Source organism: Panicum virgatum, chromosome 7K (assembly GCF_016808335.1).
Source record: "Panicum virgatum strain AP13 chromosome 7K, P.virgatum_v5, whole genome shotgun sequence".
Lineage (NCBI taxonomy): Eukaryota > Viridiplantae > Streptophyta > Magnoliopsida > Poales > Poaceae > Panicum > Panicum virgatum.
Window position 1 is genome coordinate 12,598,020 of NC_053142.1, and position 27,646 is coordinate 12,625,665.

General features: G+C 46.9%; 3 protein-coding genes across 3 annotated transcripts; all 3 read left to right on the plus strand.

Moving 5' to 3' along the window:
• Nucleotides 1-6,135: 6,135 nt before the first annotated feature.
• On the plus strand, nt 6,136-7,207 carry LOC120639802 (germin-like protein 8-3). The gene is made up of 2 exons (XM_039915694.1): nt 6,136-6,336; nt 6,482-7,207. Exons 1-2 carry the CDS (start codon nt 6,207-6,209, stop codon nt 7,036-7,038), a joined length of 687 nt encoding a protein of 228 aa, XP_039771628.1. The 5' UTR covers nt 6,136-6,206; the 3' UTR covers nt 7,039-7,207.
• Nucleotides 7,208-14,461: 7,254 nt separating this feature from the next.
• Nucleotides 14,462-15,182, plus strand: LOC120642894. The gene is made up of 2 exons (XM_039919484.1): nt 14,462-14,815; nt 14,888-15,182. Exons 1-2 carry the CDS (start codon nt 14,501-14,503, stop codon nt 15,164-15,166), a joined length of 594 nt encoding a protein of 197 aa, XP_039775418.1. The 5' UTR covers nt 14,462-14,500; the 3' UTR covers nt 15,167-15,182.
• A 112-nt stretch (nt 15,183-15,294) lies between these two features.
• Nucleotides 15,295-16,901, plus strand: LOC120639803. Its single transcript, XM_039915695.1, has 4 exons — nt 15,295-15,421; nt 15,521-15,841; nt 15,924-16,197; nt 16,280-16,901. Exons 2-4 carry the CDS (start codon nt 15,821-15,823, stop codon nt 16,813-16,815), a joined length of 831 nt encoding a protein of 276 aa, XP_039771629.1. The 5' UTR covers nt 15,295-15,421; nt 15,521-15,820; the 3' UTR covers nt 16,816-16,901.
• Nucleotides 16,902-27,646: the final 10,745 nt, after the last annotated feature.

A 27,646-nucleotide genomic window follows, 5' to 3' on the forward strand; every position in this document is an offset into this window, starting at 1 on the left:
GCAGAGGGGTTAGTGCGGGCGGAGCAGCTGTGGAATGGCGGGTCGACGGTGGTTCGAGCTCGCCGGCGTTCGGGGATGGCGGCGGCGTTCTGGGTTCTGGGGACAGGGAAACGGCAAAAGAATGAGAGGATTAGCATGCAGGGGCTTTTGTAGTGCTCATGCGCGTGAGAGGAGAGAGCGGCGGCCTCTGCAGTGGGCTCGCCACCGCGGCGGCGAGGTGGCGGCCGCGCGGGCTGCTCTGGGCTCGGCGGAGCGCGTGGCACGGCGGGAGGCTCCAGCGCGAGGCAACGGGCGGTGGAGGAGGAGCAGCTCGACGCGTGGGCGCCAGCGCGACGCAGAACGTGGCCGGGCAGGCTCTCCACTGCGCCGGCGACGGCACTGCGCAGCGGCGGCGGGGGAAAAACAGAGGAAGGAGCTGGAGGAAGGGGATAAGGACCTAAAAGCAATTTCCAAAAATTCCAGGGACCAGTCTGTAAACCAGCGATAACTTTTAAAATAGGGCTCAAATGAAAAAGTGCCCAACATGAAAGTTGTTCAGCTTTTCAAGATCTACAACTTTGATGTTGTGCAAAAATTGATTTGACCAAAGATTCAAGAGCTAATTTTGAAAACATAAAAGGGATTTTGAATTCCAGGAATTTTGTCAAATTCAATGCAATTTCACTTCAAACTTAGGCTGATTTGAAAAGTTTCCTGCCATGTAATGATTACACCACATTTTGCAAAAACACCCTCCACAAAAGCTATAATCACACATTCAATTCAAATTAAACTATAAAAAGAACCTTGCATAAAATCAATATTACACATATAACCTTTTATAATTACAAAAAGGTCATTTTTCAAGCAAAACAAGCTCATGATGTATAAAAGGTATTTAACACTAATGTGCAGACACCTAGGGTGTCACAGCCTTCCCCCCTAAAAGGAATCTCGCCCCGAGATTACAGGAAGAAAAGGAATGGAACAGATTGGATACCTGAATTGATCCTAAGAAAGTCAGGAAAGTTTATTTGGAGAAAATTTTCAGTTTTCCAAGTAGCTTCTTCCTCAGTATGATGATTCCATTGGATCTTGTACATTTTAACCTTGCGACCATACTCTCCCCGGAACCCAAAGACTTTGATTTCTCAGAAGGTGCCGGCAGAGTCCTATAAGCAACATCTGCCGATCCCTAGTCGGCATCGTTTATGGTTGAGAATAGGACGGTATCTGATCGTCTTCGAGCCCCTAACTTTTGTTCTTGATTAAGGGTCGCATCGCTGGCAGAAGGGTCGAGTAGGTCGGTGCTCGCCGAAAGGCGGATCGGCCGACCCGGCCCAAGGTCCAACTACGAGCTTTTTAACTGCAACAAATCTTCAGTGTTCCCAATGCTAGAAACTATCATAGTTTGTGTTGTACGATAGACAAATGTTGCCCCGTGCGGCCTTGCTATCTTAACCAAATCTTCACACAAATCAAGACCGTTGTAAGATAGACAAATGAGTCATGGAATACTATGAGGGCACTCCCAATGCTAGAAACTATCATAGTGTCTATACTTTAGGATATCGTGTCAAAAAACTATCGTTCATAATGCAATCTTCTATCATAATATCCCATGACCCGCTTGTCTCTTTCACAAACAGTCTTGGTGTGCGTGAAGACTTGGTTTCTTAGTTAGACTTGGTTTGTTATATTTTCCCTCTCTTTCCTCAATAATTACAGCGCCATATCAGTAAAAAGTTATAAATGAGAGGATAATTAATAGACTTAAACTCTATGATGAAGTCTGCATTAGGAGCACCCTGATAGAAAATTGCATTGTGAAAAAACTAATAATTATAGTATCTAACATTTTGAGTGCCCTGATTCCACCTACTACGTGACTATCCGAGATGGGGAGTCGATCGAGTTTCGCCACATTATTTAAATGAATCTCAACACGTACTCCCTGAAATCTAAAGCTACTCCCTGAAATCTCAACAACTTCGTTTGTGACATACTACCGTTTCCTAGCTAGAATCCTAGGTGTGTGCATTTATTGCGGTCATGGATTGCGTGCGAGATAACCACTCCCCGGAAGTATGGTGCCCAAAGACAATCTTTGAAACGTCACAGATCGATCTGAGGATGCCAGCTATTAGTAAAAAATTATCACATATTCTAATATCCATATCATGATCAACTCCAAAAGTTCCCTTAAATCACCTCTAATAGCCTAATTAGGGAGAGAGAAAAAATATATATTCTCTTATATTTTCTTTTAGAATAATCTTAACTACATTATTAAGCCGTTTGTGATAAACATACTGTTTTGCTAGGCTTGCCATTGCAGTCCTAGGCCGTGTTTGGTTGCGCTCTGTAAAGTTTTTGAAAAGGCATCTTTCTACATTTGAAGTACTAAATATATACTATTTATAAAAATAATTACAGAACTCGTCTGTAAATAGCGAGACGAATCAAATGAGCCTAATTAATCCGTCATTAAAAGTCGTTTACCGTAGCATTAGGTTCATTAGATTCGTCTCGCCATTTACAAATAGCAGTCGTAATGTGTTTTTTATTTCGTCTAGATTTAAGTCTCCATGCAGATGCCGGAAAAAAAATTAGAATTTGAAAGTTAGCAACCAAACAGGGGATTAGTTTGCGTGCAAACTAACCAGTCACGTCACGTCACATGAGTGACTTTTCTGTAACTGGTAGCCAACGTACGTGGCAATCCACCGATGTTCACTAATTAGGTGGCACGTCACATGATGGATACTGTGTACGGGTACTACTCAGTCGTCCAAGAACGTCATGTCAAGCAGCCCATGCCGGATTAGTCGGTACTGGCATTGGAAATATTCAAGTTCGAGCAACAACTGATGACTGTTTCAATCACAGTATATTGCAACTTCCAGGCACGTACCACATTTTTTAGAATAATCTTAACTACATTGTTTTGCCAGGCTTGCCATTGCAGTCCTAGTTTGTGTGCAAGCTAACCACTTGCTGTCGTGTATTTGAAGGCTCCAACTTTGAGAGGAACGAGAAGCCGAAGCAGCCTCATCCTATATCGTTTGCGTCATCCGGGACGATAGCACAAGCAAGGTAGCCTTGGTGGAATTGGCCGACGAGATCATTACCCACGAGGCAACGCCGATTGGCTACAAAACCGACGCATCACACCCAGGGGGTGGACGCGACGAAGGCAACTTGTAGCGAATGCAACTTCCCAAGAAATAGGTAGCAGCATGCAAGCACTCATTAATGGTCGGCATTGTTCCCACGGGACTGAGGGGACACAGGCGTCGAGAGTCGGCCACACAAGGGCGGGGGGCCTCCCGACAGTCACAGGTCCAAGACAACTCATGCGCCAGCCGATACACGGCAGCTAAGCCACCCTAAGCATCCCTCCACGCAGTGCACGGCGAGTCTACTTATGAGGAAGGCAGCCAACGGACCACTGAGCACGATAACGAACAATATTCATCCCACCTTCAACCAAACTCGGTCGAGTAGTGACAAGCCTTAGCGAACCGGTGCAAATTTCAGAGGATCAGGGAATGAGTTCAAAGACATGTTGACCGAAAAGTCGGAATCCCCAAACCCGAACGCAGGAAACGAGAGCAAGCCATCGCCGAGGCCAGTCTACGAGTCCCCCTTGCACAAACTTGAGAAATGAGTTCAAATCCAACATGATCAAACGGTTGGAATCCCTGAGCAACTGAAATCCATCCCGGCTTACCTTGGCAAGCCCCTAAACGACCTTGTCTGTTGGTGCAGTGCTCCGAGTCTTGGGAAATGAGTTCAAAGACATATGACCGAAGCATCGGAATCCCCAAGGCCAAACGCAGGAAATGAGAGCAGGCCATCGCCGAGACCAGTCTACAAGCCCCCCTTGCCCGAACTTGAGAAATGAGTTCAAAGCCCACACCGGCCAACCGAAGTTTAGCCTGGCCGAAAACCACGGTGTGGCCGGCCGTCGCCAACCACAGCGAGGTTAGGAGGGTACAGCTTGGAGCACCCGAAACAACCCGAAACACATGGTCGGACATTGTTTCCCAAGTACCCGTTCACCGCATCGGCTCCCCCCTACTATACCCGGGGGGACATTCTCCGACCCCAGAAGTTCTGGGAATTTTTCAGCCTTCCGGGTGTACAGTTTTGGGGGTTGCCTGAAACGCCTGTGATAGGGCGAGATAACATGTCTGGGCTCAAAAACTGGCCAGTTTTTGAGTCTGGTCACGTGAGGTATCGGAAACCCAGCCCTCCCATAACCTCCGGAGGCCGAATTCGCCCGTTCTTGACTCGTTTTCTCCGCATTGAGCCTGATTTCATGTTTTTGGGCCGTTTTGGGACGTTTCCACTTGTTTGGCATGTTGACATGCCGAATGGTCGTTTGGCCTATGTTTTGCCTCGCGTGACCTATAACACACGTTTCTCAACTATTTTCATCCTACCATGGTTCGTTTGCACCCGAATGGACATAGTTCCTTGTGTGGGTGCCATGTACAACATTTCCGACCGAAATGAACCGTTTCCATTCCATTGCGGGCCGTTTCCATTTTTTGTCCAGGGTTACATACCGAATGGTCGTTCGGCCTATGTTTTCGCCTCCCATGACCTATAGCCCATGTTTTTCGTCTATTTCCACCCTAGCATGGTTCGTTTCCACCCGGATGGACATAGTTCCATGTGCGGGTGCCATGTACAACATTTCGGACCAAAATGGACCGTTTCCATCCCTTTGTGGGCCATTTCCATTTTTTGGCCACGGTTACATACCGAATGGTCGTTCGGCCTAGGTTTTCGCCTCCCATGGCCTATAGCACACGTTTTTCGTCTGTTTTCACCGCAACATGGTCCGTTTGAACCCGGATGAACATGGAACCATGTGTGGCTGCCATGTACAACCATTTTCCACTGAAACCAACCATTTTTATTCACTTTTAGGTAAATTTCACTCTAGGAACCAGGGTTACAAACCTTCTTGCCTTTCAACCAATTCCCATGACCAATACCACACGTATATCAGCCGTTCTCATCCCGACTTTGTCTGCTTGGGTCTAGCGTACAACCTTTCCATCTGGGTAGAGTATGGTTCATACCCGGACACCTTGTACAATCATGTCCACCGAAATTAGTCCGGGGATGTTTGGTTCCTTGGTTTCTTATTCATCTTTGTGGCTGCTCAATGACTTGGTCCTTGATGTCTTTTCATCATTGATGCTATTAGGATTTCCATGTCTTACTCATATTCATACTCATCGTACTATCATAGTACTTCATGTTTTTCCTTGTACTCCGCTTCCCTCCTATTCGGTATATTTGCTTGGTATATCTTTGACAAGCATGGCGCATCCGAGCCTGAAGTTTTGAATGGTCCTTGAGGGGGAGGGATGAATCCTTATAGAATAAGAACAAACCTCTACGATGAGAATAAGAACAAACCGTAACAGATTGGATCTACTAGACAGAAAAGAAGCAAGGTGTTAACTCTATGCAACTAATCCTCTACGATGAGAACTAGCTTAAGATCAAGCATGAACACATAGAGAAAACATGATATTCGTAGATGGTAAACAATAAGAACATGATAGATCTACTAAAAATCATGCTACGAACATCAAGATAACTAGCACTACTCGCCATAAAAAACGCTTCAGTACGAGTAATGCCAAGGTAATGGTAAGAACAATGCTGCCCTAATCGCAAGAAGCGATCAGGGTAGCATGGCGCTTACTTGGATGAAACCCTAGAATTAGGGGTGGCGATGCGCCGAGAGTTGTTATTTGCAAACGTGAGGATGTTCTTCCTTTTCATGAATAACATAGGGTGCAAATTTATAGTCCGGAGACTTGGGAAACAATCTAAACTAATATGTCCATATCGGACTCTATCTCTAACTCAATCTAAACTGAACCTAAAGATATATGGCCCATAGGGCCCAAATGCTCACGCAGGAGCCGATTTACAAGCCTTCTTAATCTTCTGCTTTAAGCCTCTGTTAATTTATGGCGATAACACATTGATGGAAAGCAGTGGAAATATTCAAGTTCGAGCAACTGATGACTGTTTCAATCACAGTATATTGCAACTTCCAGGCACGTACCACATCTGTAGCTATAACAATATTGCAACAGTCTGCCACCTCGATCCATCGATCTTCCGCTATATAAAGCCCCACCCATCCCCTCCGCTGCCCAAGACATCTCCATCACCCAAACGATATACACACAATGGCTTTCTCTTCTTCCACCAAGCTTCTCCTCATCACGGCCTTCTTCGCACTGGCCTCGTGGCAACAGGTCATCGCCTTTGATCCTAGCCCTCTCCAAGACTTCTGTGTGGCTGACATGAAATCGCCTGGTATGCATGCATACAAACATTCATGTTTTATGTGCTTTTGCAAAACGGTTGCACTTGCACCAATGATATACATGTTGTAAATCATGTACTTATACCCTACCCATCGATGTGTAACATGTTACTTTATTTTGCTTCTGTGCACTAGTGCGTGTGAATGGGTTTCCATGCAAGGACCCGATGGCCGTCACCCCGGACGACTTCTTCAACGCGGCCATGCTCGACCAGCCACGGAACACCATGAACAAGTTCGGCTCCCTCGTCACCAACATCAACGTCACGCAGTTCCCGGGCCTCAACACCCTCGGCATCTCGTACGCGCGCATCGACTACGCGCCACTGGGCGTCAACACGCCCCACCTCCACCCCCGCGCCACCGAGCTCCTCACCGTGCTCGAGGGGACGCTCTACCTCGGCTTCGTCACCTCCAACCCTAACAGGCTCTTCTCCAAGGTGGTCAAGAAGGGTGACGTGTTCGTGTTCCCCAAGGCGATGATCCACTTCCAGATGAACCTGGACCATGAGAAGCCTGCGGCAGCGCTGTCCTCGCTCAGCAGCCAGAACCCAGGGGTTATTACCATTGCCAGTGCGGTCTTTGGATCGAAGCCGCCCATCTCGGACGATGTTTTGGCCAAGGCGTTCCAGGTCGAGAAGAAACTCATAGATTGGCTGCAGAATCAGTTCTGGGAGAATACCAACTACTAATGATCCTTGACTAATGTAATACAGTATGTGAAATAACTGGCGTGTGGTTGCCAGCGAGCCGTGGTTTGAAAGGTTCTGGTGGAGCGTGCTTTTTTTTTTTACTTTTCACTGCTTGATTGAAAAATAAAGTATATGGAATATATTTACTTGTGTAAGTTTTTTTTCTTCGTCACGGAACTAGAATGCTCTGTTTTCCAACATGACAACGTGATCATTTATTATTTGAACCAAGAGAAGCAAACTGAAAGCAAATCCTGAGCACCACTCCTCCCCGCCATTATTCGAGTTTAGTTCGTCCAATGCAAGCAGCATATATAAAATCCGAACCAGGTCCATTTGAGTTAAGTTGACAAACCCCTTCTCTGTAGTTTCTAATGCCTTTTCCATTCATTAGGGACATGGCCCCATTGTTTCTCAAACAAAAGAACTTTTTTTACTTTATACCCTACATTATTGAATATGGCCACATTACTCTAAAATAAATATATATAATCATGGTTTATATTAAGGTTATTAATATCACTGTACTCTACTATAATTTTTTTCTAAATATTCATGACTTGTGCATGCATTTTGTATATTTTAGTTTAACCGGACTAAGATGTTCTATTTTCTAGAGGAAAAGATATAATCTACAATGATTGGATTTGGCCAAATTGGGTCTTAAAGTAATGGCCTTGATTGAAACCCATGGCGCATTATGGACAGAATTTGTTTTGGATCGAAAGCATCATGTGGGCAAAAAAGGCAACATGCCCCCACTGTTAGAGAAACGACCTTCCATATCCGAGGTCTTTAGTCCCGGTTGATTTTGGACCCGGGACTAAAGCCCTTTAATCCCGGTTGGAAACAACATGCACGAAATACTACCAGCGATGGAAGCTTTAGTCTTGGTAACACCAACCATTACCAACTAAGACTAAAACCTCCCTCATGAGCTACTATAAAAGGATTGCATCCTTTCCTCTATCGCGCGAGGCAAGAGGTCGTGAGTTCGAATCCCCGCACTTTGGCATGTGCATATTTTGCGTGAAAAATCGTGTGACTTGTGAATTTCTAAATACTTTTTTGCACTTTGGCATGTGCATATTTTGCGTGAAAAATCGTGTGACTTGTGAATTTCTAAATACTTTTTTGCACTTTGGCATGTGCATATTTTGCGTGAAAAATCGTGTGACTTGTGAATTTCTAAATACTTTTTTGACGCATAACCTGACTAAAGGCCGCCTAGGCTTTTAGTATCGAAAAATCAATACTGGTTGGAATTTTGAGTATATTAGGCCCTTACCAACCGGGACTATAGGTCCATTTTTCTACCAGTGCCCATTGACTAAGGAATAGTAAAATAACAGATAAGTAAGTATTTCTTCAACTTTGCAATTAAAAAAAGCTGTCAAAGATTACGAGACAAATCTTTTGATTTTACATAAATCACAGGCTTTTGCGTTAATTAATGCATCCGGTACCTATCTCATGTCACAATCAACAAAGAAAGAAAATAAAGGGACTCCAAACAATCACATGTCAGCTAAAAGTTAGATGTACTTCCATTGACGTCCAAAATTGACATGATGCGGATTTACTAAGCAAAACTGGCTAGGCCGGTTTCCAATGTAGGCCAGTCCGATTTGCAAAACCAGTTAGGATCTGTCTCATCATCAAACAACGACTGATTTTTAGACATCCCTCAATCACTTTTTCTGGCCTAGATTATAAATCCAGTGGTGGTAATCTGACCACTAAAGTTTCAGTACTAAAAAAAGAATCGGTTGGTTTTTTGTTTCTCATCAATCACTTTTTCAAAAACTTGCAGCGGCAGATCCGTTTGAAAATCATTTCTTAAAAAAGTGATTGAGATTTCCTTTGGTCTCAATCACTTTCCAAACAACAGAATGTGAACCCGTTTAGGGAAAGAAGCCGAGTTAAAGACACGCTGACTGAGTTTATCGGCCGTTGTTTTCTTGGGCCTAAAAAAGGCTTGTTGGTGAAAAAAATAACTAGATGGGCTTTAGAGGGAAAACAGGCACTAAAATAATTATAGCGTGAAAACTGATTTGGGCGCCCGCCAAAAAATTGACTCCGTCGCTCGTTCGGTCATTCCCCACTGCTAAACGCTGGTGAACCTCCCCTCTGTTTATAAACAACAGCATAGAGACTTGGTGCAACTGAGAAAATAGTAAAGGAAAGAGAGATCGACCAGGCATAGAATATGTGTACACACACAGAGAGAGAGATCAGATGGATGAAGGTGTAAAAGAAAAAATAAAATGGCTAATTTACGGCCGGCCGTAAATCAGACTAGCCATACGGCTGTTCGGAAAGTGAGTGTTGCATGCATGTGAGGGACAATGACAGAACCAACAGCCCTTGCATGCACATAATTTCGAAAATAAAAAATACTATAGTTTCAACACCGAGCATCAAAATCAAAATCCGATTGCACAGTTGTGTTTGTTTCAATAAAAGCTTCAAAATAAGATCTCACAGCACTATATTTTAATAATATAATTTTTTTGAGAGAAAATACTTTTTCGCGTATCCTAATTTGCTTATGATGTTTGCAAAAATTGCTCATGGGTTTACATAATGTTGCTTTTGCATGCCCGAGTTCAGTTAAGTGGATATTGGTGTTCATATTGTGAAGATAGAATGCTTAGTGTCAATAGTGGATAAGGGTAAACAATTTTGTTAGGTAGGTGAATGTAGATCGCATGATCAATAATAGACAACTTTAGCAGATCGATTGAGCATTTTGACTAATTGATTTTGGTATTTTTTCATTGCACATAAAGCAATTTATGTATTTTGAAAATTATCGTCGGAATATATTCAAGTGGGGTCTTATTTTGAAGGTCTCCTCGAAAGAGATATACCTGTGCAATCGGATTTTGATTTTGATGCTCTGTTGAAACTATGATCATTTCTATTTTGAAATTATGTGCATGCATGCGCTTTTTCTTTCTCTCCTTGCCTGTCACTTGCATGCGCACATCACCGACAGGTGCGGCCGTACCACCGTTCTAATTTACGGCAGGCCTTAACGAAGTCATTACCAAGAAAAAATGAAACGAAGGAAGATGCTTGAGGCGACCTGGATAGGATGTCAGGCTGTCGTTGAGTTGCTGATGCTCCCCCTGGTCAGTACACTTCCTTCCTTTTGCATCTAATCAACGTGAAGAATTGATGCCTCAGATGATTCTTCTTTGCGATGATTCTACTCAACATTGAGGAGCTTAACGACCATGCAAAAGTAGATATCACCATAAAAATAATGCAGCATGTCAAATTAGAAACTACTGGGATGGGAAAAAATTTCACTGCTACGACAAAACATGCAAATTTGATCCCTCGACCATTCTTCAGGTTATTTTATCATTACATAGTAGAAATACTAAAACTGAAAAAATAGATGATCCCTAGCTTAAGCATGAAGTATTATACTCTTATCACAAAAATCTTCAGATCAATATGGAAAGTGGCATGGGGGAGGGGATAGTGTGTGACTATAGTTTTGAAACTGAAACATACCAGGTGCAATCCGTAGCCTTCTGGCAATGGTTTTCCAGCTATCCTAAAAAAAAAAGTTAGTGTCCTGTAAAAAGAATGATAGTTCATATAAAAAAAGAGGAGCATGTTTGATACATAAAGAGGAGCATGTCTGTAATATGTAACAGGATGGGTGTGGTGGTTTTCCTAAACAGTCGATGCCACTTAGTGACTTCCAACTGTATGGAGACTACATTTCTGACTCCAACATAGATGGCATGGTATTTTTTTGGTTCGTCTATGTTTACAACTTTCGAAAATCAGGAGCTTCTCTAGGTGACAATTTTAACAAAGAACCAAAATGAAATCCATAGGTCAAAATCAACTACTACAAATACTAGACTGTAGTGAAATATTTGAAGTTATAACATACAAGTAAGGCATTAAAAAAGTTAAATTAAAGTGTGATTTTAAATGAAGATCTTACCTGACAATCTCTTCAAACTTCATTTGTACCGCCTTTTCATTTCTATAAACAGAATAGACAGCAAATCAAAAAGCAAGCACAATATGACAAAAACACTTAAATTGCAAAACATCAATGCGCCGTGCAAAAAGGGAGAATATCGATACTTTAGGGAGGAGGCTGTGTTGAACTAATCATGAAACAAATAAAGGAGCTCACTGAAAAACCAAGGCTTCAAAAAATTTCATGCTTACATATTTGAATTTAGTATAATGATCATGCAAGTCTTCCTTAGCACAAAGGGACTAGCTGATTGCTAATTATAGATTCGTTGGTTAGCCTTACTGCATGCCAGGGAATTGCAAAGGAGGAGGGTTATTCCAATGATAGAGAAAAAAGGGACTTAGCTACTATAGGCCTTATCTACTCTTAGCCCCAGTTGGTCCTGCAAATTGGATTCCAGTTCAGAACTTGACACGAGTCATGAAGTTGGAAAAAAAGCTAGACTTACATGTACTAGTATGAAAATATGCAAATTCTTTCGAAATATACAGTTTTGGTTACATTACTGCTATGATCATTGCCATAAGGGTATCACTTAATTTTCCCAATTCCATTATTACTGTATTAAAATTTCACTGTAATCAAAACTTCAATAAAAAAGTATGTGCATGATTTGTTAAGAAAGTTACAGATCACATCATGGGTCTAAAAAATTGCATTTGACCTACTTGAGATTGTCACGTGCAACTAATGATGAAAATGTTGTAAATCGAACATATAATAAATCCTTCGGTAATATATACTACAAATTCCTGCGTGTTCAAGAACTCCTCTAAAAAATGATATGACATCTCACACTCAAGCTAAACATATACAAGAATCGACTTGCATTTTCTAAGAAATGGGTAATGATGAGAAACTAAAATTTCCCAAGACAAATGGAATCTGTTCACACGGTAGGTGGAAAAATTTTAATATATACTTTTTTTATACAGGTATGGATGAAAAAATAGAAGCATATTTAAAATATAGTACATTTTAGAAAACCTGCATTGCAACAAACTATTTGTATGACTGTCGGTGTTTGTACCCGGCAACCTACCAAGGGGACTACCCGAGGTAGATGATTGTGGTGGGGCTTGTCGAGATCAGGAACTCGATGGTGAGACACGAGACACAATTTAAACAGGTTCGGGCCGCAATGTGCGTAATACCCTACGTCTTGTATGTCGTGTAGCTCTTGATTGATAGCGTATGCGGATGTGTATGCATATGCCTCTCGTTTTGGAGGGGTCCGTCACAAGACACAATTTAAATAGGTTCGGGCCGCAATATGCGTAATATCCTACATCCTGTATGTCGCGTAGCTCTTGATTGATAGTGTATGCGGATGTGTACGCATATGCCTCTCGTTTTGGAGGGGTCCCTACCTCGCCTTATATGCACGGGAGGCAGGGTTACAACTCGGTGTAGGTACAGGAGTACTAGTCGAGTATGACTAGGAGAAGCCATGGCGGTTATATGAGAAACTTTCCTATTCTAGTACTAGTCCTGAGTTGCCTTGTGGTCCACGCCGTCTTGCACCATGGCCCACATGTTGGAGTAGTCCCGGTAGGCAGTCTTGTATACGGGCATGGTCCACCTTGGTAGTGGGCCCAGGGATGTCCATACAACAAGCCCCAGAGTACTTTGTAGTCGAGTGGGATGTTCTCGAGTAGTCATTGAAGGCTCCGCGAGTAGTTCCCAAGCGTCCCCGAGCGCTACAAGCGAAAGTCTTCAATAATACTTGAGTCACCACGAAGCTGGAAGGTACTCCAGCGGATCCCGAGTAGTCTTGAAGTCTTCTCGAGTAGTTCCCAAGCGTCCCCGAGTTCTTCTCTCGAAGGTCTTCAATAGTACTCGTGATGTCTTGATGTCTTCGCCTCGAAGATCCATATGGAAATGCGATTTGCGAATATCGCATTCCATATGGAATGTAGCCCTCCAGCCTTAGTTGGAATCAGAGATTCAAGCTGAAGGTTAATCTTGAAATTCCGCCAATCTTATCCCGAAAAATCCGGAGAAAAACCGAAGGACACGTGGCACGGAGCCCCTGAGCCTTGAGTCGAGTAGTTTTCTCGAATTAAAGGATCAATCTTGACTGTAGAATGTGGCCGAAGGGAATAATCCATAGCCAAATAATCTTCCAATCCTCAGATCTGTACATGAGCCCCCGGGATTGAGAGCATCGAGTCTTGGAATATGAAGCGTCCACCGCACTGTAGAGCATGTGCGGTTATAAATAAAGGGGTAACCCCTTAGGGTTTTCCCATTCGCATCTGCCGCTAAGTCAGACGCTGAAGTAGATCCAATCTGCTATACTTGCCACCGCTGCCCACCACCACCCGTAGCCCCCGAGCGAATGCGAAGGAAAGTACTCGTGACCACGAGGATGAAGAGCGCACTGTCGAAGTCGCAGATGGAGAAGAAGAGGTCTGGTCGGGGGGAAAAGGAAATCCCCCAAACTGCCGCCGCACAAGTACGGCAAGACAAATCAGAAGGCCCCGCCGCCCCCGGCTAATGCATGGAAGCCGTCGAGGTTGAAGGAGGCGGGGATCCAGGCTTTGGTGACTGCAGGGCTACTTCAAGAGAAAGACACTGTGTTGTGGAACTCCGCGGAGGGCCACGCCTGGCCCATGGAGAAGAATCCGGACAAGGTCCCGATGTTTGCCTCGTTCGTGGAGCGCGGACTGGAGTTGCCGTCATCGGATTTCTTCCGCGGCTTCTTGGACTTCTTCAAGATTGAGTATGTCCATCTGAATCCGAACTCTATCTTCCACATCGCCATGTACATTCACTTCTGCGAAGCATTCCTGGGGATCAGACCGCACTGGGCGTTGTTCCGGAAGATATTCCGCTTGAAGCCCCAGCCGAGGATAGATCACACCGAAGTAGTTGATGGAGCAGGAGTGCAGGTGCGCCAGAATGCCAAAGAGATCTACTTTGACTATGAGTTGATCGACTCCAATCAAGACTGGAAGCACAAGTGGTTCTACATTGGAAACCACCCGCCTCAACTGACTGCACCCACAGGACACCGGCCGATTTGGGATGCCATCTGGAACCAGGAACCCAGCACGGAAGAGTGCATGCAAGTACCCGAGCTGCTGCGGCGGACAGCTGCATTGAAAGCACAAGGACTGACAGCGCAGCGGGTGGCTTATGGCTTCATGAAGCGCCACGTGCAGCCGCTAATGCAGAGGTCCCACCTTGGATACAAGTATACCGGAGAGGATGATGAATCTAGGTTGTCGAAAGATCCCATCAGTGATGATGCGATCCTAGTCCAACTCTCCAAAATCTTCAAGAACATAAAGCAGGCGGTGCCAACCGCCGTACTGGAGTACAGCGCGGAGAGGCCGCCAAATCCAGTAAGTACCCATGGCTATAGCCCCCGAGCACTGAGTAATCCTGGAAGGTACTGACGAGTTGCCATGTGTGCAGGATGACGTACTGCTATACTTCTTGATGCCACCTCCGCCAGGGTTAGACCAAGTCCGCGTGGATCCGCGGAGACCGTGCCCCAGGCGCGACTTCTCACAGGATGACGAAGAGACCGTGGTGGAGGAAGCAGAGGTAGACTCAAGCAGTGAAGACGACACTGTCTTGAGTCAATATGTTATGAAGAAGCGGCAAGATAAAGCCGGCAGCTCTGCTGGATCATCAAAGAGGCCAGCGGAAAACTTGGAGGATGACGTCCCTCAACCGCCTCGGAAGAAGAGGAACACGGTGAGGAAACACGCGGTTAGAGTGACCGTAAACCCCGATGGCACACCATTGCAGGTAAAGTCTTGATGCGCAATCAATCTTGTGGCATATCTGGATTTACTTGACTTGTTTTTGCCTTGTATACAGACTGCCGCAGGTGCTGGGCAACCGTCAGGAGCCGCCCAGGAGCCGTCGACAAGCACTGTGGAGATCATCGAGGTGGAGGATGATGTCGCCAAGCCTGCTGGATTAAGGTCACATGAAGACCAGCCAGCAGCGACAGAGATAACGGGAATGCCGCAGGAACAGCAGCGGCCTTCGTCACCGGTGGTCAAGACGGCGAAGACCATGCCTAGTCATCAGGCACCGGAGCCGTCATCAGATGAAGAGGAGGATGTGCCACACCTCGGAGAAGGGTTTCATTGACCTCACTGTTCCACTGGTGAGATCGACATTGTAAGTACCCGTTGCCACAAGTACTTATTTGGTGCGAATTGTAGGGAGTACTCAAATACTTTGTCATGCACAGGAAATCGACGGACCAGTCGTGGGAGCAAGCGGGGACAAGCAGTAGTGCTACCGGTGGTGAAGACCACCCAGCCAACACTGGAGAACCCACGCCGCCAGCCCAAGACAAGGCCGCGGAAGATGCGTCGGTATCGAACTCCGGCGCTGCAGAAGGTTTGTGTCTCTTGTGGCGCAAAGTAGTCGAGTCGCTCGTGTATGCATATCCCGCAGCCCCCGAGCCTACTGACAACCTTCTGGCGGAAATTGAAGCAGAGATCGCAGCAGGGGCCGTGCCGGATCCGGACGCCAACCTGCCGGCTGGAGAAGATATTCTGAGGCCAGCCCCCGGGCGCTTGGAGAACGTCCGAGTAGCTCTGGTGCTGAGCCCGGAAAGACAACTCGAACAGAGCTCAGAGAGGCAGGTAGCGGTCCGCCAACAGGTGGAAACTGCAGATCTACATCAAGAGTTCTCAGCGCAGGTGGGCAGTAGCCAAGCAGCAGAGCAAATTGGAGCACTGCTGGAGGACGACTTGGTCGCCCCAGGTACTGTTGCGGCACGGATGAAATCATTCCATGGCCTGGCGAGCTGTTGAGGTAAGTGAGTCTGAAATCACCAGTAGTTGCATATAATAGCCTTGTATGATGTAGTCGTGCTGATCCATTTATATGTCCGCAGGATGTAATAGAGAAATCCAGGCAGAAGTCTGAAATGCTGCGTGACGTTGGTGATGCTATCCTCCGAGCAGAGAAACTTGAAGAGGAACTAAAGAAAGCCAAGCAGCAAGCTTCAAATCTCCAAATACGGCTGGACAGGAACGCTGTGGAGTACCGCAACGAAGTCCAGGTGTTGACCGCTGCGAAAGACGGGCTCGTGGACCAGAACAAGTCGTTGACAGCCCAGAAGAACGAGCTCGTTGAGAAGAACAAGAAATTACGCCAGAAGGAAACTGGTAAGTGTCTGGCTCTGAAATTTCCTCGAGTATTGATTACGCAGTCTGGCATACTGACTTGTTTTCCTTGGAGTACTTGCAGAATTGAAAAATTCCGTGGCGCAGCTCAACGACGAAGTCACCAACTGGAAGGCCGGCTTCTACCGGGAAAAGGATCATCGCGAACAGCTTGAGGCAGATATCTACGTGCTGAACATGGAACTCGAGCGAGAATTGCAGCTGCACTTTGACGGCGAGACTGATCTGGTGAACTGCATGCAGACCATCCGAAGTCTCAACGACGATCTCGAGCTGCTGAGGAGGTCGATGAAGGAGCTGACAGAGGCGGCGGAGCCTGTTGCCAATCTCTTCGAGCCTCGGAAGCCCGGTGTCGAAGTGCGGCCGTTGGTGGACCGTCTGAAGGATACTCCAGGAAGGCTGAAGGCGTATCTGCAGCGGCTGAGGAAGTCAATTCCTCAGCAAGTCTTGAGCTTCCTGAAGTCCTTTTACCCGGCAGCAGACGTGTCGGTGATAGCAGGAGGCGTGGCTGGCGATTGCTCCGATGAGAAGCTCAAAGAACTCATGCGAGAAGTAGAGTCAGTCGCTGAGAAGGTCGCCAGTCACATCAACCTGAAGTAGATGTAACTGTAAAAGTAACAGTAGTATGAACAAGTAGGATGTAAAGAATATTTAAGTAATCGAAAGGAATTTTCGATTATCTGTTATCCTGCTTGTGTTATGATTCCGCCATATGCCTTTGTTAGGACCAAGTCTTGAGCTTAGTCAAGCGAGTCTTGGCTGCAAGAGATGTGTGACGAGTAGTAGTACTAGAAAGGATAAGAGGGGAGGGGGTGAATTAGACACTAATAAAAACATTGACCTATGGCTCCAACTAGTTTGCACAAAACTTAAACTAAAATGTGCTATCTAGATGTGCAACTAGTTTGTTCTAGTGTGAAACCCCTATCCCAAAAGATTTTAGCAACCTATAGACTTTCCTATCAAGAAACTATTCTATGAAAGTAAAGGCACACAAATTGTTAGTATGAAATGCGGAAGCTTAATGAGCGGGATAGGAGATAGCAAACTCTTGACGCGGGTGTTTATCCCGTGGTTCGGTTAGCCACAAAGGCACACCTACATCCACGTTGTTGTAGCACTCACTAAGAGTATTACTACTCGGCCACCAAGTCTCTTTCGTGAACACAATCACAGTCACCTTGGCCCCGGGTTCCACTAAGGAGCTTCTCCACGAAGGAAGGGGGTCTCCACGTCCCCCGCACAAAGATGTCGTCGCCGCTCCACAACAAGTCGGAGGGTCGATGATGTTGCCGGCGAGCTTCACGCTCCAAGGTGCCGGCGCACCAAGCTTTTCTTTTGGTTCGCTAATGAACCACAGCACAAAAGCTCGAAGCCTTGCAATCTCACTCACTAAGAGCTAATCATTTACACAACACTCTCAAAGTGTGCTAAGGGCTAAGGATATGATCTTGATGCTCTTGTATGGCTTGGAGATGTTCTTGAGTATGTGTGGGAAGTCTAGCAACTCCAGCAAGCTTCAAATGGCCGGGGTGAGACGTATATATAGGCCACCAAGTCTTGTAGCCGTTGCTCCAACGGTCAGCAGAAAATATGAGTATCATCGGATGAACCGATGCCTCTGGCTGGGGTAGCGTCGGTTCATCCGGTCACTCATAACCCGAAGTAGCCGTTGAACTCCTGACAGCTGAAACAGTGACCACCGGTTGAACCGATACTTAGCCGTCGGTTAAATAGGTCACTCATAGCACTTAACTCTTCTACTGACGTCATTACACCGATGGTATGCACCGATGCTTCACCGGTTCAACCAGTGCTGAAGATTTGGCTTTTGCGCGACTTGTATCGTCTCTGGAACACAGTATGCCCAATGCACCGATGCCCCCTTTTTAAACCATAGGTTCATCCGGTGCCTCTGGTAGGGGTAGCGTCGGTTCATCCAGTCACTCTAAGACCCGAAGTAGTCGTTGAACTTCTGACAGCTGACACAGTGATCATCAGTTGAACCGATACTTGACCGTCGATTAAACCGGTCACTCACAGCACTCCGTTGGCCTTCTTCTCTTCTGCTGACGTCATTACACCGATGGTATGCACCGATGCTTCACCGGTTCAACCGGTGCTGAAGAATCTTTTCCTGGGCGCTTGACATCATCTCTGGAACATAGTATGGCCAATGCACCGATGCTTCACCGGTTCAACCAGAAGCTGATTACAGTAGAGGCACGAAGCCTATATGTAGCTGATAAGTAGTCGCTGGGACATGAGGGCCGCAGGTGGCTAGGTACCATCGTTGCCAGGACATGCTAACCGCGTACAGCTAGGTACCATCGTTGCCAAGAGCCGCGCACAGCTAGGTACCATCGTTGCCAGGACATACTAGCCGCGTACAGCTAGCTACCATCGTGGCTGTTTTGCAGCAGAAGGTCATTGGAGTACATGGACTGTAGAGGCCGCTTACTGTATTGACCCGAAGACAGAGGCGTGCGAACCCGAAGGCCGCTTACTGCCATCTTGTTGGCGCAAAGCCAGTTGTTGACCAGTAGTCGTTGGACTACGGGTAGAAGCGACACAACTGCTCGACGTTCCATGAGTTGTCGATTTCTTCGTCTTCGAGAGTTTGGAGGCGATAAGAGCCTAGACCAGTGACTGTCTTGACGGAGAAAGGACCTTCCCATGGCCAGCTGAGATTGTGTAGTCCTGCCGTATTCTGGATACGACGGAGGCCGAGATCACCCACGTTGAAGGAGTGTTCCTTGACGTTGCGATCGTGGTAACGCCGGATACCCTCGAGGTATCTGGCTGATTGGACGAGGGCGGTGCAGCGAGCTTCTTCGAGGCTGTCGATGTCGACCCGCCTGTTGTCTTCTGCCATGCCTTCCTCATATTGTTCGACTGCTGAGGATTGCCACATCACATCAGCAGGCAGGATAGCTTCGGAGCCGTAGACCACGAAGTAGGGCGACTGTCCGGTGAGCTTTGTAGGCTGAGTACGCAGCCCCTAGAGAGCATTGGGTAGTTCCTTGTTCCACTTGCCTCCTTTGGTGTTTGCAGCATCGTACATGCGTTTCTTGAGGGCGTCGAGTACCATTCCGTTGGCGCGTTCCACTTGGCCGTTGGCACGTGGGTGTGCGACGGAGACGTACTGGACATCGATCCCGCTGTTCTCGCAGTACTCCCAGAACTGGTGGTTGTTGAAATTGGAACCCAGGTCTGTGATGATGCGGTTGGGGAACCCGTAGCGATGCACGATCTCATCCTAGAAGTCGAGTACTCTGTCGGCTTTAGGGCATGTAACAGGCTTGACCTTAATCCACTTGGTGAACTTGTCGATAGCCACCAGAACTCAGTTGAATCCTCCTGGCGCAGTTGGTAAAGGGCCAATCATGTCGAGCCCCCAGCAGACAAACATCCAGGTTGGTGGTATCGTGATGAGTTTGTAGGCTGGAACGTGTTGTTGCTTGGCGAAGAAATGGCATCCTTGGCACTTCTTGACGAGTTCCTCTGCATCAGCAAGAGCTGTAGGCCAGAAGAACGCTCATCGAAAGACTTTGCCCACTAGAGTCCGAGAGGACGCGTGGTTGCCACAGATCCCTTTGTGTATCTCCTCGAGTATGTCCTTGCCTTCTTCTCGAGACACGCACTTCATGAGTACTTGAGAGGTGGCGCCTCGCCGGTAGAGCTTGTCTCCGACTAGTACGTAATTTTTGGCTCGGTGTGTGATTTGCTCTGCCTCTGACTTGTCGGACGGTACCTTCTGCTCTTTGATGTAGTCAACGAACGGTTGCCTCCAGTCCACGTCGATCATCAACACTTCACGGTCTGTCCGGGACGGGCCGGGATCAGTAGTCATTGATGGAGACGACTGCTCTGGAATAGACTTCTTGTGCAGCTCGTGAACGAAGACCCCCGCTGGGACTTGAGCGCGGGTAGAACCAAGCTTCGATAGGACATCCGCAGCAACGTTGTTGTGTCGGATGATACAATGGAACTCGAGACCATGGAACTTGTTCTCGAGCTTGCGTACTTCCATACAGTACGCGTCCATGTTTTCTTTGTTGCAATCCCAGGAGTCATTGACTTGATTGATGACCACTGCTGAGTCGCCGTAGACGAGTAATCGTTTGATGCTGAGGGAGACTGCTAGGCGCAGCCCGTGTAGTAGAGCCTCGTACTCAGCTTCGTTGTTGGAGACCTTCTAGAAGATTTGGAGAACGTATTTGAGTTGCTCGCCCTTGGGGGAGATCAGTAGCACTCCTGCGCCGGCACCTTCGAGCTTGAGGGAACCATCAAAGTACATGACCCAATGCTCTGGACGCTCGGTTGGTGTTGGAACTTGATTCTCCCGTCACTCAGCCATGAAGTCAACCAAGGCTTAAGACTTGATAGCAGTGCGAGGCTTGATGTCGAACGATAGAGCGCCAAGCTCGACCGCCCATTTAGAAATCCTCCCTGTGGCGTCCCGGTTGTGAAGTATGTCACTCAGCGGGAAGTCAGTTACCACAGAGATCTTCTACTCCTGGAAGTAATGTTGTAGCTTCCGCGAGGTGATCAGAATCGCGTATAGCAACTTCTGAACCGGAGGGTACCGGGCCTTGGACTCGGATAGGACCTCGCTGACGAAGTAGACAGGCCGCTGGACCTTGTAGGCGTGGCCTTCTTCCTGCCGCTCGACGACGATGGCAATACTGACCACATGAGTAGTTGCAGTGATGTAGGGGAGTAATTCCTCCATGGCTTGAGGTGCTATGAGGGTAGGGGGCTTGGACAGGAAGTCTTTGAGTTGTTCCAAAGCTTTGTAGCCTCCTCAGTCCACACAAACTTCTCTTGCCACTTGAGTCGCTTGAAGAAGGGGAGACCCCGTTCCCCAAGTCTTGAAATGAATCTGTTGAGAGCCGCCATGCATCCGGTAAGCTTTTGGACGTCCTTGATGGTAGTCGGAGCTTTCATGTTGGTAATGGCGGAGATCTTCTTCGGGTTAGCTTCAATGCCGTGATGGCTGATGATGCACCCGAGTAGTTTCCCCTATGGTACGCCGAAGACGCACTTGTTGGGGTTGAGCTTCCATTGGTACTTCCGCAGAGATGCGAAAGTCTCTTCAAGATCGGCGATGAGCATGTCGGGATTTCTAGTCTTGACGACTACATCATCCACGTAAGCTTCGACGTTCTTGTTGAGTTGTTTCTTGAAACAAGCCTAGATAGCTCGTTGGTATGTTGCACCGGTGTTCTTCAGCCCGAACGCCATCGTCTTGTAGCAGTAGGTGCCGATGGGGTGATGAACGCAGATTTCTCTTGATCTTCTTCCTTGATCGCTATCTGGTGATATATGGAGTAGCAGTCGAGGAAGCATAGGAGAGCACAGCCCGCCGTAGAGTCGATGACTTGATCTATCCGCGGCAACCCGAAGGGATTCTTAGGGCAGTGCTTGTTGAGGTCTGTGTAGTCGACACACATCCTCCACTCGTTGGTGTTCTTCTTCCGGACCAGGACAGGGTTGACGAGCCACTGAGGATGGAAAACTTCTCTGATGAAGCCGGCTGCGAGTAGTTTCGCGAGTTCCTTTTTGATGGCATCCCTGCGGTCTTAGGCGAAGCAGCGGAGATGTTGTCGCTTGGGGGTAGCTTTAGGATCGACGTTGAGTGAGTGCTCGATCAACCTCCTGGGCACACCTGGCATGTCTGCTGGCTTCTAGGCGAAGATGTTGCGGTTAGCCCGAAGGAAGTTGACGAGTGCGTCTTCCTATTTGGGGTCGAGGCCTGCGCCAATCATGGTCGTCTTGCTCGGGTCGCCGGTGCCGAGGTCGACGGATTTGAGCTGGACTTCTTGTGTTGGCTGAGGCTTGGTGGCGATGTCGGTCTTCTCCGGGATCTCGAGCTTGCTTGGAACAAGCTTCTTAGATGCGGCGAAGACTTCTGCCATAGTATTGGGTACTTGATTTGTAGCAGTGAACTCCACGGCTTCGGTGTCGCAGTCGTAGGAGCGCTTCAAGTCCCCTTGCAGCACGAGTACTCCTTTGAGCCCCGGCATCTTGAGTACTAAGTACACGCAGTGCGGGACAACCATGAATTTGGCCAACGCGGGGCAGCCGAGGATGGCGTGGTAGGATGTCTCGAAGTCAGCGACCTCGAACTTGATGTACTCAGTGCAGTAGTTTTCTTTGGTCCCGAAGGTGACTGGCAGCACGACTTGTCCGAGAGGAACGGCTGCGTTGCCTAGGATGATGCCGTAGAACGGCGAGTTGGTCTTGGTGAGCATGCTGGTGACGTTGAGACCCATCTTCTTCAAGGTCTTGGCGAACAGGATGTTGAGACCACTGCCGCCGTTGATCAGAACCTTGGTGAGTTTTGAGCCTGCGACCACCGGGTCCAGGATGAGAGGAAATCGCCCTGGCTCGGAGAAGCTGGTCCACTGGTCCGCCCGTGAGAAGGTAATGGGTACCTCTGACCACTTGAGGAAAGTGGGAGCAGCTGGTTCAATGGACATGATCTCCCGCAGCAGAAGCTTTTGGGAGCGCTTTGTGGGTATGCTGCCAAAGATGACATTGACGGTTTGAGTGGGATCCTGATATCCGTCGTCTTTGTCGGAGTCATTCTTCTTCCCCTTGCCCTTGCGTGGCCTATGGGGTTTCGGAGTGTCCTTTAGAGCGCGGCGAAGAGTGTAGCATTGCTTAGTGGTATGACCATCGTTTGGGTGCCATAGGCACTTGTCTTTGCGGATCTTCTCGAAGTAGGGAGCATCGTCATTCTTGGAGTCCTTCGAGGCCCGCCCCATGGTCGCAATAGTGTTGTCAGGCTTATGCTTGCGATTGGGGTGGCCCGAGTTGTTATAGACCGAGCGATTGGGTCCTGACGTCGCCTGTTGCTTGCTACTGTTGCCACCGTTGTTGTTGCCATGATTGTTGTTGCCACGAGTAGACTTGTATCTGGCGCGAGCTTTGTCTTCCTCATCGGCCCAAGACTGAACCATGTTCTTCAACTTGGTGATAGTAGTCGGGTGTGTGCGACCGAAGTCGATGTAGGTGCACTCGTCAAAGACACCTTCTTGGAAGGTATCAATGACTTCCCTATCGGTGACATCCACAACGGAGGCGCGCTTGTCGAAGAATCGATGCATGCAGTCGCGGAGGGACTCGCCTTGCTTCTGCTTGACTTGGGCGAGATCCATCCGATTGCCGTGGCGTCCTAAAGCACCGGCGAAGTTGCTGGTGAAGCACTTCTTGAGTTTCCCAGTTATCGATGGAGTCTTTTTTGAGAGATTCGAGCTAGGTGAGTGGCACTTGCTCCAAGCAAAAAGGGAAGTAGATGCATTTGGTGTCGTCATTGCCGCCAGCGTTTGCGACAGACATCCCGTAGCAGCGCAACCACTGCCTTGGGTCTTGCTTACCATCATACTTGGTGATGCCGAGGGGCTTGAACTTATCGGGAAGCAGTAGTTCCCTGAGGCGTCTGGTGAAGGCAGGGAAGGAATCCGTGGCTTCATCCGTCGCCTTTTCATGATCCCTGCGTATCCTGTTGATGTGTCGCGAGCATCGTGAGGAGTTTTGTGAGAGGCACTGTTGATGCTCCCGTCGCCGCCACTGCCGCCTCTGGTGGCGGTTGGAGGCATTGGGAGTATGAGTGCCGCGGGTACTGCCACTGCTGCCACGACGGCTTGCTTCCGGACGATTAGCACCTTGTCGGAGCAAGAGGTGAGCTTTCTCGGCTAGTGTGGCAATCTGTGCAGCAATGCGAGTTCGGGGCATAGAGCGACCAATCACATTGATCGAGTTGATTATTTCTTCTGGAGTGTCGTGAGGTCGGGTGGCGACAGCATCCAGGGCTTCTTCAAGATTGCGGATGGGCAGGGCGTCCGCCAGCTCCTGACGACGAGTAGCGTGTTTGGCGTTTCTCCCACGTCGAGCAGTCTGGGCTTCTTCTGTCTCATCGGTAGGTGCGTCCGTAGAGAGTTCGTCCGCAGAGATGTCCTCTGGAAAACGCTGATTCTGGCGGGAGCTTCTGGCTTCAGCAGTGACGATGAAGACTTCACAGCCTGGAGAGCAGTATCCAGAGCTTGAGAGGGTGACCAGCTCGGTGTCGCTTCCTTCTTCTGAGAGTGGAGTACCCTCTTGGTACGGCTAGTTGTCGAGGCAGGTGACGAGGCGCAAGTTGTCGTCAGTAGCGAGGTCGTAGGGCTTCTGATTAGGGCAGTAGATGAATCTACCTTTTGGTGTCGATATGATCACCAGTCCCTAGGCAGGGCCGACGAGGAGCTTCTCTTGGATCAATCCGAACTGTAGCCGAACTCGTACTCGTACGAGTCCGAGTAGTAGTCGGGGGTGAGCACCGAGTCCGAGAAGTACTCGGACATGGCTTCCTTGCAAAGGCGTTGGAGCTTGGAGAGCGTAGCCTGGTAAGGAGCGCCGGTGGAGCGATGTCCGAAGAGTAGTGGTTAAGGAAGGTAGACCGGACAGGACGAGGACTCGGGAGCCAGCTCGCGTGGTTCGATCCAGGCTTGGGTCAAAGTCGAGTTGTAATCGGACTCTGACTCGAGCTCTCTGATTGGATCAAAGAGCGAAATTTCGCCGAAATTTTCGGCAAGATCATCCATCGAGGCTTGAGGAAGCGTCGTGGACGTGGGCTTCAGCTCTAGAGTTTGCGCGAGGAAACGCAGGAAAGATCCCGCGCCGTCGGCGATGCAGACCCAGGAGCCAAAAACGAAGGTGTTGCCTTGTTCGAAAGCGACGGCGGAGTTGATGATGATTGGGGCCATCGAGTTCACCAGTGGATCTTCGACAAGATCCCCTACCTGGCACGCCTGCTGTCGGTGTTTGTACCCGGCAACCTACCAAGGGCTCTACCCGAGGTAGATGATTGTGGTGGGGCTTGTCGAGATCAGGAACTCGATGGTGAGACACGAGACACACAATTTAGGCTGGTTCGGGGCGCAATGTGCGTAATACCCTACGTCCTATATGTCGCATAGCTCTTGATTGATAGCGTATGCGGATGTGTACGCATATGCCTCTCGTTTTGGAGGGGTCCCTGCCTCGCCTTATATGCACGGGAGGCAGGGTTACAAGTCAGTGTATGTTCAGGAGTACTAGTCGAGTACGACTAGGAGAAGCCATGGCGGTTACATGAGAAACTTTCCTATTCTAGTACTAGTCCTGAGTTGCCTTGTGGTCCACGCCGTCTTGCAGCATGGTCCACATGTTGGAGTAGTCCCGGTAGGCCGTCTTTTATACGGGCATGGTCAACCTTGGTAGTGGGCTCAGGGATGTCGGTACGACAATGACTATCATCTAAATCAACTTGTGCATCCCTATCAGATACAAGAGAAAACAGGACATAAGTGATTCAAATACTGCTGCACCTATTATGTTTGTAGACCACACAATCATATAGTTTGTTTTCAGTTACAAGGAAAATATTCATGTATGCGATAATTAAATATGAAATATATATTAAAAGGGTAGATGCAGATACATACTCTAGCAATTTATCGCTCGCACATTTAAAAGACTCCATGCAGATTTAGAATGCAATGAAGACATGAAATTGAATGATATTTAGAAGCACTGCTTACACAAAGGGTCGGGCGGCATGCACCTATCTTTGGTATCTTACAATCCTCTAGCACCAAAAATCATATGAAAACTGAATTGAAAATGTTGGCATGCACAATTCAAGCTTAATTGAAGCAAAATGTGCCAGCTCTTTAGGATAAGTACCAATGTTTAGAAGAGAACACTAATGCGAGGTGCTAAAAGTATCACAAAGAGTTGATGTACTTCGCACTATTTGTTAAACATATAGTGGTTAGTTACAGAGTCCAAGAATTTAGCTATTTAACTCATCACACGATTAAAATGACATAAAAAGGACCATTCACCCCGACCAGTGATATTTATCCGTACCTAATGAACAGGTAGAGATACCCAGCTGCTCCACTAATTATTGAAAAGATGACAGTCGCTGGATGGATTTCCCAAGAGAATGTGTAAACAAACACAACAAAAAGAGCTCAAGGGGAAAAATACACATCATACCTTGTTATGCTGTTAAGATTTTTAAGACAATACCTCATCCACTCCGCCTTCGTGGCTGCAATGATAGGTTCATATATCATAGAGAACAGGAGTTGATATAAACGAGATACAGCTGAAAAAACATGTAAGTTCAAGAAAGAAAATATTTGTGCCTATGGCTCACAACTGTAAACAAAGGGATCGGAAGAGAAAAACACGGGAAATAACTCACCAGGGAGAAGCTGCAACAACAAATAAGCTATTGGTCCCCCATGTCCGCCATCCATTTGTCGGCCACCTGAAAATTCACAATCAACAAAAAGAAAAGGATGAAGCAAAGGGGTATACAAATATTGAAATACATCAAACAATTTCAGGGCCACTTTGCTAAAATAAAATTGGCATATTAATCAAATATAGTCACAACTCATCCTAATTTATGAGAGCCAAAAGTAAAAGGGTAGCTGCTTGTGTACAACAATTTTTTATGAAAGTAAATATATGAAAAAACCAATCCTAGAACATATAAAACAATAATCAAAGTATAGGTGTGTAATATTGACCCAATATTTCTTTCAGGTGTCCATTTTGGATAGAATGCTGCTACACTAGTAAGTATGTGTCATTATATAACCAAATGGAATGTTCAGTTAGGTTAACAAAATGAAAATCCTTTACTGCCAAACCACATGGTCAAAGCATTAAAAAACAACCTAATTGGTAAGAATGAAATTTTTAGTAACACCATCCAAGCATCCACAAAGTATACCCCCAACACCAACACACACGACAGTCCATACTATTCACATCCTCATTGGCATCATCACTGTTGCTTAAGTTCATAAATACAAAAGCATCTTGACCTTCCATTCTCTCTGTTTGTGATGATCCTGGCCACAACGAAATAATGACATTTCAAAACAGACAATGGGACAAAAAATAGTAGTACTACTCTGTACTAGCAAATATAAATGACCCATATTGAAATGGCATCTTGAACACCTTGTGCACATACACAAATGCGTTTAAAAATGCCATATTTTGTGAACTATTTCAAAACACAAATAGACTAATCAACTTGCTTTGGTTGACAAACACAAAAGTTGTGGTTTTGTGAACCCCAACAAATATAACAAACATCTTCCAATTCTGAACCTTCCTCACAATTAAAATTATATTTTATTTAATTTAGAAAAAGTTACACTGACAATTTTTAAACTACAATATATGATATACCTTCCAATTCTGCGATTCAAACCAAATAGTACATCAGCCTCCAGATTGTCAACCAAAGCAAGCTCCATGGCACCCATGGTAACAAGCATCTTGCAGAAATAAAGATGCATAAGACCCAAGTAGAAGCATGCCACAGAAACTAATCGAGTGCAGTGGTTGTATACAATGGAAATGGTACCTATCTCAA

Bases quoted from the DNA above. Each gene is read 5' to 3' on its own strand.
- LOC120639802 (XM_039915694.1), top strand. From the start codon at position 6,207: ATGGCTTTCTCTTCTTCCACCAAGCTTCTCCTCATCACGGCCTTCTTC. The intron at 6,337-6,481 runs GTATGCATGCAT...TCTGTGCACTAG, and splicing joins GGCTGACATGAAATCGCCTG to TGCGTGTGAATGGGTTTCCA.
- LOC120642894 (XM_039919484.1), top strand. From the start codon at position 14,501: ATGCCACCTCCGCCAGGGTTAGACCAAGTCCGCGTGGATCCGCGGAGA. The intron at 14,816-14,887 runs GTAAAGTCTTGA...CCTTGTATACAG, and splicing joins CCGATGGCACACCATTGCAG to ACTGCCGCAGGTGCTGGGCA.
- LOC120639803 (XM_039915695.1), top strand. From the start codon at position 15,821: ATGGCCTGGCGAGCTGTTGAG. The intron at 15,842-15,923 runs GTAAGTGAGTCT...ATATGTCCGCAG, and splicing joins TGGCCTGGCGAGCTGTTGAG to GATGTAATAGAGAAATCCAG. The intron at 16,198-16,279 runs GTAAGTGTCTGG...GAGTACTTGCAG, and splicing joins ATTACGCCAGAAGGAAACTG to AATTGAAAAATTCCGTGGCG.